Source organism: Nerophis lumbriciformis, linkage group LG20 (assembly GCF_033978685.3).
Source record: "Nerophis lumbriciformis linkage group LG20, RoL_Nlum_v2.1, whole genome shotgun sequence".
Lineage (NCBI taxonomy): Eukaryota > Metazoa > Chordata > Actinopteri > Syngnathiformes > Syngnathidae > Nerophis > Nerophis lumbriciformis.
The window spans coordinates 17707314-17717500 of record NC_084567.2 but is presented as its reverse complement, the minus strand read 5'-3'; the positions used below and the strand labels follow the sequence as shown (position 1 = coordinate 17717500).

Here is a 10187-nt window from a genome sequence, read left to right as displayed (position 1 = left end):
GTTCTTTTTCCCGCGACAGGTGGACTGGAGTCAGTACATCGCTGTCAACTCGGCCACAGCTCACCCGCACTACGACCGCCAAGGGGCCACGTACAACATGGGCAACTCCTACGGAAAAGGAGGTAAGACCTGTGCTCGGCAGACTCAAACACTGAGAAACCGCTCCGAAAATAGGGCGAACGCTTCTGTGAAATCCAACTGTCCACTGAGGAAGCAACGCTGACTGACAATCAAGTTGACATGCTGTTGTGCGAATGGAATAGACAGCCTGTAGTGTGTTGTTCTACTTTAATTGTGAGTGTGACTCCACATCCAGACCTTCATGGGTTAATACATTTGATTTCTAGTGATCAGTTTTGTGTGATTTTGTTGTCAGCACATTCAGCTATCTGAAGGACAATATATTTAATAGCAATATTTGGAAACACTTTAGTATGGGGAACATATTCACCATTAATTAGTTGCTTATTAACATGCAAATTAGTAACATATTGACTCTTAATTAGTCATTATTAAGTACTTGTTAATGCCTTAATCTGCATGGCTTTATTATAACCCTAATCCCTCTAACCCTAACCAAATAACTCTATATTAAGTCTTTGTTACTTAGAACATGTTCCCCTAGTGTCCAAATAACTCTGAATTAAGTCTTTGTTACTTAGAATATGTTCCCCAAGTGTACAAATAACTCTAAATTAAGTGTTTGTTACTTAGAATATGTTCCCCATACTTAAAGTGTTACCGAGTATTTTATTCATTCAGGTCAAGAATGTGTTATTTTAGTGTTCCCTTTATTTTTGAGCAGCTTTATATACAAAACCCAAAACCAGTTAACGTTGTGTAAATCCTAAATAAAAACAGAATACAATGATTTGCAAATTATTTTCCACTCATATTCAACTGAATACAGTTCAAAGACAATATATTTAATGTTCAAACATTTTTTTTTTTTGCAAATAATCATTAACTTTTAATTTAATGGCGGCAACACATTGCAAAAAAGTTGGCACATGGGCATTTTTACCACTGTGTTACATGCCTTTCCTTTTAACAACACTCAGTAAACGTTTGGGAACTGAGGAGACCAATTTTTGAAGCTTTTCAGGTGGAATTCTTTCCCATTCTTGCTTGATGTAAGTTGTTCAACAGTCCGGGGTGTCCGTTGCGGTATTTTACGCTTCATAATGCGCCACACATTTTCAATGAGAGACAGGTCTGGACTACAGGCAGGCCAGTCTAATACCAACACTCTTTTAATACGAAACCACGCTGTTGTAACATGTCCAGAATGTGGCTTGGCATTGTCTTGCTGAAATAAGCAGGGGCGTCCATGAAAAAGACGTTGCTTGGATGGCAACATATGTTGCTCCAAAACCTGTATGTACCTTTCAGCATTAATGGTGCCTTCACAGATGTGTAAGTTACCCATGCCTTGGGCACTAATACACACCCATACCATCACAGATGCTGACTTTTGAACTTTGCGCCTATAAAAGTCCGGATGGTTCTTTTCCTCTTTGGTCCGGAAGACATGACGTCCACAGTTTCCAAAAACTATTTGAAATCTGGACTCGTCAGACTACAGAACACTTTTCCACTTTGCATCAGTCCATCTTAGATGAACGCCCCAGCAAAGCCTGCAGCATTTCTGGGTGTTGTTGATAAATGGCTTTCACTTTGTATAGTAGAGTTTTAACTTGCACTTACAGATGTAGCTACAAACTGTGCAGTTCAGCTAAATTTGTTGGTTTTCTGACATGGACTTGTTTCTTCAGCATTGTCCACACGTTTAATTTGAAATGTTATGACCGCCATTGCAAGAGCCGTTTCAAGTCCTTACAAAGATATCAGAGGAATATTTCAGGTGTCGTTCTAATATTTTGAATACGGGGGAAAAAAATCAAGCACGACAATAACAGTGTTAAAAATATCTCTCTGAGGGTGTCAATCAAAACGGAGCATGATTATCTCATCCGCACACATTGATGTGTTTGTGTCCTCAGGTTTCTTCTACAACATCATCCGTGTGCCCCCACCCGAGGAGACGGGGGCGAGCGAGGATTGCGCAAACCTGCACGGAGCCAAAGTGCTGTGCTCCATTCGAGCACGTGAACCCAGAAAACCTTCGTACTATCACAGCTTTGGTATGATGCACGGCGCAGCAAAAGGGATAAGTGGAATGAATCCAATTCTATGGGAAGAGATTGAACTCCCGCCTGCTTTGACAGGCTGCAGCTACACTCCACTGATGCGTTTTTTTCATACTCTTTATTAATTACTCATTTAAATGCCAGGCTCATCCGGCTACCTTTTGTCAATCACTGCGCCTTTGTAATGTGTTCAGCTCTCTGCAGCACGTCGGAGTCCTGATTCCATGTGCGGTCTCCACATTTCAAAATACTGCAATACTTACTGCATACATTTTGCACCAAAACCATGACGCGTGTGTTTTGGTGGAAGCCCATCAGGATTGCAGTTATTGTCAAATGATCTGTTCCAGGGTCAAACCGTTGTCATTATAAAATATTTTATTTACCGTGCACACAGTGTTTTGCAAAACATTTAACATACTCTATGTCTAAAATGAAATTAACCATTGTTATTACCAAAACACAACAACAAGACAAACATTAACCTTGTATGATCTTCTTCGTTCTACTGTGAGTCATATGGCTGCACAACTCACATCCGAGTTGTGATTCTTATTCAACCTGACTCTGTTTTAAAAAATATATTTATGTATATATATATATAAGTGTACATATGTGCGTGTATATACACACACAAACACAGAAACAAACATATATATACATATATACTTACATATATATAAACATATACATATATATATATATATATATATATATATATATATATATATATATATATATATATATATATATATATATATATGTATATATATATATATATATATATATATATATATATATATACATATATATACATATAAATACATATATATATATACACATATATATGTGTATACTCCGTCCAGCCCCTCCCGGGGGATCCCGAGGCGTTCCCAGGCCAGCCGGGAGACAGTCTTCCCAACGTGTCCTGGGTCTTCCCCGTGGCCTCCTGCCGGTCGGACGTGCCCGTAACACCTCCCTAGGTAGGCGTCCGGGTGGCATCCTGAGCAGATGCCCGAACCACCTCATCTGGCTCTTCTCGATGTGGAGGAGCAGCGGCTTTACTCTGAGTTCCTCCCAGATGACAGAGCCTCTCACCCTATCTCTAAGGGAGAGACCCGCCACCCGGCAAAGGAAACTCATTTCGGCCGCTTGTACCCGTGATCTTGTCCTTTCGGTCATAACCCAAAGCCCATGACCGTAGGTTAGGATAGGAACGTAGATCGACCGGTAAATTGAGAGCTTTGCCTTCCAGCTCAGCTCCTTCTTCACCACAACGGATCGATATAGCGTCCACATTACTGAAGACGCCGCACCGATCCCCCTGTCAATCTCACGATCCTTTCTTCCCTCACTCGTGAACAAGACTCCTAGGTACTTGAAATCCTCCACTTGGGGCAAGATCTCCTCCCCAACCTGGAGATGGCACCCCACCCTTTCCCGGGCGAGAACCATGGACTCGGAATTGGAGGTGCTGATTCTCATCCCAGTCGCTTCACACCCGGCTGCGAACCGATCCAGTGAGAGCTGAAGATCCTGGCCAGTTGAAGCCATCAAGACCACATCATCTGCAAAAAGCAGAGACCTAATCCTGCAGCCACCAAACCGGATCCCCTCAACGCCCTGACTGCGCCTAGAAATTCTGTCCATAAAAGTTATGAACAGAATCGGTGACAAAAGACTGCCTTGGCCGAGTCCAACCCAGCTGGAAACGGGTCCGACTTACTGCCGGCAATGCGGACCAAGCTCTGACACTGATTATACAGGGAGCGGACCGCCACAATCAGACAGTCCGATAACCCATACTCTCTGAGCACTCCCCACAGGATTTCCCGGAGGACACGGTCGAATGCCTTCTCCAAGTCCACAAAGCACATGTAGACTGGTTGGGCAAACTCCCATGCACCCTCAAGGACCCTGCCGATAGTATAGAGCTGGTATACCATTCCACGACCAGGACGAAAACCACACTGTTCTTCCTGGATCCGAGGTTCGACTATCCGGCGTAGCCTCCTCTCCAGTACACCTGAATAGACCTTACCGGGAAGGCTGAGGAGTGTGATCCCACCATAGTTGGAACACACCCGCCGATTCCCCTTCTTAAAGAGAGGAACCACCAACCCAGTCTGATAATCCAGAGGTACTGCCCCCGATGTCCACACGATGTTGCAGAGTCTTGTCAACCAAGACAGCCCCACAGCATCCAAAGCCTTAAGGAACTCCAGGCGGATCTCATCCACCCCAGGGGCCTTGCCACCGAGGAGCTTTTTAACTACCTCGGCAACCTCAGCCCCAGAAATAGGAGAGCCCACCACAGATTCCCCAGGCACTGCTTCCTCATAGGAAGACGTGTTGGTGGGATTGAGGAGGTCTTCGAAGTATTCCCTCCACCGATCCACAACAGCCGCAGTAGAGGTCAGCAGCACATCATCCTCACCCTACACGGTGTTGACAGTGCACTGCTTCCCCCCCTTGATCCAGAATCGATTCGAAGCCGTCTGGAAGTCGTTTTCCATGGCTTCCCCGAACTCCTCCTATGTCCGAGTTTTTGCCTCCGCGACCGCTGAAGCCGCACTTCGCTTGGCTTGTCGGTACCTGTTCGCTGACTCTGGAGTCCCATGAGCCAAAAGGACCCGATAAGACTCTTTCTTCAGCTTGATGGCATCCATCACCGCTGGATTACCGCCACGACAGGCACCTACCACCTCGACAATAGAGGCACGGAACATGGTCTGTATGTATGTTGAGTCCGACTCAATGTCCAGCACCTCCCTCATGACATGTTCAAAGTTCTTCCGGAGGTGGGAATTGAAACTCTCTCTGACAGGAGACTGCTAGATGTTCCCAGCAGACCCTCACAATGTGTTTGGGCCTGCCAGGTCTGTCCGGCATCCTCCCTCACCATCGGAGCCAGCACACCACTAGGTGGTGATCGGGAGAAAGCTCCGCCCCTCTCTTCACCCGAGTGTCCACAACATGAGGCCGCAAATCCGATGACACAACTACAAAGTCAGTCATGGAACTCCGGCCGAGGGTATCCTGGTGCCAAGTGCACATATGGACACCCTGATGTTCGAACATTGTGTTTGTTATGGACAATCCGTGACGAGCACAAAAGTCCAATAACAAAGCACCACTTGGGTTCAGATCCGGGCGACCATTCTTCCCAATCACGCCACTCCAGGTTTCACTGTCGTTGCCAACATGAGCGTTGAAGTCCCCCAGCAGAACAAGGGAATCACCCGAGGGAGCACTCTCAAGGGAATCCAAAAAGAGTGGGTACTCTGAGCTGCTGTTTGGTGCATAAGAACAAACAACAGTCAGGACCCGTCCCCCAACCCGAAGGCGGAGGGACGCTACCCTCTCGTCTACTGGGTTAAAGTCCAACATGCAGGCTTTGAGCCGGGGGGCAACAAGAATTGCCACCCCAGCCCGTCGCCTCTCATTGTCTGCAACGCCAGAGTGGAAGAGAGTCCAGCCCCTCTCGAGAGAACAGGTTCCAGAGCCCTTGCTGTGCGTCGAAGTGAGTCCAACTATATCTAGCCGGAACTTCTCCACCTCGCGCACTAGCTCAGGCTCCTTCCCTCCCAGCGAGGTGACGTTCCACGTCCCAAGAGCTAGCTTATGTAGCCGAGGATCGGACCGCCAAGTGCCCTGCCTTCGGCTTCCGCCCAGCTCACACTGCACCCGACCTCTATGACCCCTCCCATGAGTGGTGAGCCCATTGGAGGGAGGACCCACTTTGCCTCTTCGGGCTGAGCCCGGCTGGGCCCCATAGGGACAGGCCCAGCCACCAGGCGCTCGCCATCGTGCCCCACCTCTGGGCCTGGCTCCAGAGGGGAGCCAGGCTCTCGATTTGTACTTTTCATAAAGGTCTTTGAGCTGCTCTTTGTCTGATCCCTCACCTAGGACCTGTTTGTCTTGGGAGACCCTACCATATATGTGTATATATATATATATATATATGTATGTGTATATATATATATATATATATATATATATATATATATATATATATATATATATATATATATATATATATATATATATATATATATATATATATATATATATGTATGTATGTATGTATGTATGTATGTATATGTGTATATATATATATATATATAACCCAACATGCCGACTAATAAACCCAACTAAATCTGAAATAGGAAAAATCAGCAAAATAATCCTGGACAGAGTCAACACAAAAATCAAGGACAAAACACCACTCAACCAATGGAGAAATACAGCAGCAGTAATCAAATGGTTCAACAACATCCAAGACAAACAACAGCACAACTTTATCTCCTTTGATATCGAGGAATTTTACCCTTCCATCACGCAAGACCTACTGACTCAAGCACTAGACTTCGCCTCAGACTACGACTCAATCACAGGCAACGAAAGAAACATCATCATCCACGCAAAAAACTCCATTCTCATCCACAACAGTACACCATGGCAAAAAAAGAACAATGCAACATTTGACGTCACTATGGGAAGTTTTGACGGAGCAGAAACGTGTGAACTCGTTGGGAGTTTCCTCCTCTCCCAGCTCGCTAGCCTCAATCTGAACCTTGGTATTTACCGTGATGACGGACTGGCAGTGTGTCGCGCCTCGCCAAGGAGCAGCGAGAATACCAAGAAGCGCATATGCCAAATTTTCAAAGAGAACGGCCTACGGATCACGATTGAAGCCAACAAGCAAACCGTCAACTTCCTTGACGTCACTTTCAACCTGAGAAATAACAGCTACCAACCATTCACGAAACCCAACACAACACTCCAATACGTGCACCATGACAGCAACCACCCACCCACCACCACGAAAAGAATACCTACCGGAATCAATAAAAGGCTATCGATGCTGTCATCTAGCAAAGCTGAATTTGACCAAGCAACCCCCCCGTACCAAAAAGCCCTTGATGAAAGCGGATACAATTTCACCCTCACCTATGAACCCACGCCAGGAAACCAGCCAAAAAAGAACAGAAAACGGAACGACATCATCTGGTACAACCCCCCATACAGCAAAAACGTCTCAACGAACATTGGACACAAATTCCTCAATCAGATTGACAAACACTTTCCCAAAGACAACATCCTAAGAAAAGTATTCAACAAGAACAACATTAAATTGAGCTACAGCTGCATGAACAATATACGACAAATCATCTCAAACCACAACAAAACAATTGCAAATGAGCCGTCGGCCCTCAGACAGAACGACTCCAAAACCAACAAAGGATGTAATTGTCGAAAGAAACCTGATTGCCCTCTCAACGGGGGGTGCTTACAAACATCAGTTGTCTACCAATCTAAGGTAATACGCAAGGACATTAACACATCCGACACATATGTAGGATTAACCGAGGGAGAATTCAAAACTAGATGGAACAATCACAAGGCTTCTTTCAGGAACAAAAACCTGCGAAATACCACAGAACTCAGCAAACACATTTGGGACCTCAAAGACAATAATGTTGAATATTCAATAACATGGCAAATTCTTGCATCCAGCACACCTTACAATAGTGGTAATAAAAGATGCAACCTATGCTTGAAAGAGAAACTGTTTATTATTTACCGTCCAGACCTGTCATCCCTCAACAAGCGCAGCGAAATTGTAACAGCATGCCGCCATAGACGGAAACACCTCCTAGGTAACACATGAGCCAATCACCACGCCCCTAGGCCAGCCTGTACCCACCCACTCTGTGCCCTATATAAACCATGGTATGCGAATGCTCCCATTAAAATCTCCTGACGATTGAGGGTACCCCCCCTCATGAAACAGGCCTGTAGAGATGAAATAGTCTTGTGATTTTTTCCCACACATACATATATATATATATATATATATATATATATATATATATATATATATATATATATATATATATATATATATATATATATATATATATTAGAGATGCGCGGATAGGCAATTATTTCATCCGCAACCGCAACAGAAAGTCGTCAACCATCCGCAATCCACCCGATCTAACATTTGATCAGAACCGCCCGTTGTTATATATCTAATATAGACGATGCAAGGCATTAGTGAGGTTATAAAGCTTTTGCCTGTTAAAGAAAGGAGACTGATCCAATGCAGCCAGACATTCGCGTGCCACGCTGTCACGACCCAGACGCACACCAGTGCGCAATCATATGGGAGCCGCGCTGAGAGCACCTCCAAGCGCGTCTCGCTGCCGGCGACGGCCGGGTATATGGGCCCGACGCTCCAGCGCCATCCATTTTCAGGGCTAGTTGATTCGGCAGGTGGGTTGTTACACACTCCTTAGCGGGTTCCAACTTCCATGGCCACCGTCCTAGCTGCTGTCTATATCAACCAGGGTGAGCCCCACCCCTTTCGTGAGCGCACTGCGCGCGGAGTGACCCCTGTTACGTGCCCCCCGCAACAGGGGTGGCGGGCAGGTAAGCTGCGCGGGCGGAGCGCGCGTAGTGACCCCTATTACGAGCCCCCGGCCACGGGGGTGGCGGGCAGGTAAGCTGCTTACCTGCTGCGCGTGACGCCGGCCGCGGCGAAGGCGGACGAGGCGGGGTGTCGGTGCGGTGGGCGCGGTGGTGACCCTGGACGTGCGTCGGGCCCTTCTCGCGGATCGCCTCAGCTACGGCTCCCGGTGGGGCCCTCTCGGGGGAAGGGGCCTCGGTCCCGGACCCCGGCGAGGCGTCCCTTCTCCGCTCCGTAAAAGTGTCCATCTCTTTTTTTTTTTTTTTTCTGTTGTGGCATATGCTGCAGATGCCTGCTCGTTTTTCGTATGTGGGTAACAACATTTAACTATGTATATATATTTCCGAATTGGTTTAACTGCCACCCGCCTGAATCTATTTAAAATCTAATTTTTTTTTATAATTTGAACCACCCGACCCGACCCGACCCGTGGATAAAATCTAATTTTTTAAAATTTCATCCGCCCGATCCGCGGATAATCCGCGGACTCCGCGGTTGTGCCCGCAAACCGCGCATCTCTAATATATATAAACATATATATATATATATATATATATATATATATATATAAATCTATACACACATATATATAGATTTATATATATATATATATATATATAAATAAATATATCATATTATATTAATCTGTTATATGTATATTATTATTTTTTTGTTTGTTTGTTTGTTTGTTGTTTTCTTCCAAAATCTGTCCCGTCCAGCCATTTTAGTAAATGTTGGGTGGAATTTTATTAAACAAAATCAGTTTTCTTTTAAGTAAAATAAATACATTTATCAATGCTGTTTATCTATTATATGGAGTAATGTAGGTAATCCTAGAACTGGCACCCAATGTTATTAAAAAAAGACTTTGAAGATTTTGAATCAAGAATCGCTTTTGAATCGAGAATCGATTCTGAATCGAACCCAATGTTACTAGAATCGAATCGAATTGAATTGTGCTCTGCCCACAGATTCAAAGCCCTATTATATATATATATATATATATATATATATATATATATATATATATATATATATATATACTGTATATACTGTATGTATATATATATATATATATATATATATATATATGTATGTGTGTATATATATGCCATACATATGCATATATATATATATTTATATATATATATATATATGTATATATATATATATATATATATATATATATATATATATGTGTATATATATATATAAAATATATATATATAAAGTATATGTATGTACATATATATGTATGCCATACATATGCATACATATGTGTGTGTATATATATATATATATATATATATGTATATGTATGTATATGTACATGTATGTATGTATGTATGTATGTGTATATATATATCTATATGTATATATATATGTATATGTATGTATATACTGTATATGTGTATATCTATGTATATGTATATGTATGTATGTATGTATATATGTATATGTATGTATATGTACATGTATGTATGTGTATGTGTATGTATATATATATATATATATATATATATATATATATATATATATATATATATATATATATATATATA

The 10187-nt window shown here is 43.3% G+C and overlaps 1 protein-coding gene across 1 annotated transcript in view; it reads left to right on the top strand.

Annotated features, from left to right (window-relative positions):
- Nucleotides 1-10187, top strand: part of bco2l (beta-carotene 15, 15-dioxygenase 2, like) — a 57241-nt gene that overhangs the window by 20047 nt on the left and 27007 nt on the right. The window contains exons 5-6 of the mRNA XM_061980553.1: nt 20-122; nt 2004-2144. Of these exons, the coding sequence (XP_061836537.1) occupies nt 20-122; nt 2004-2144 (244 nt within the window). The remainder of the gene's footprint in view (nt 1-19; nt 123-2003; nt 2145-10187) is intronic.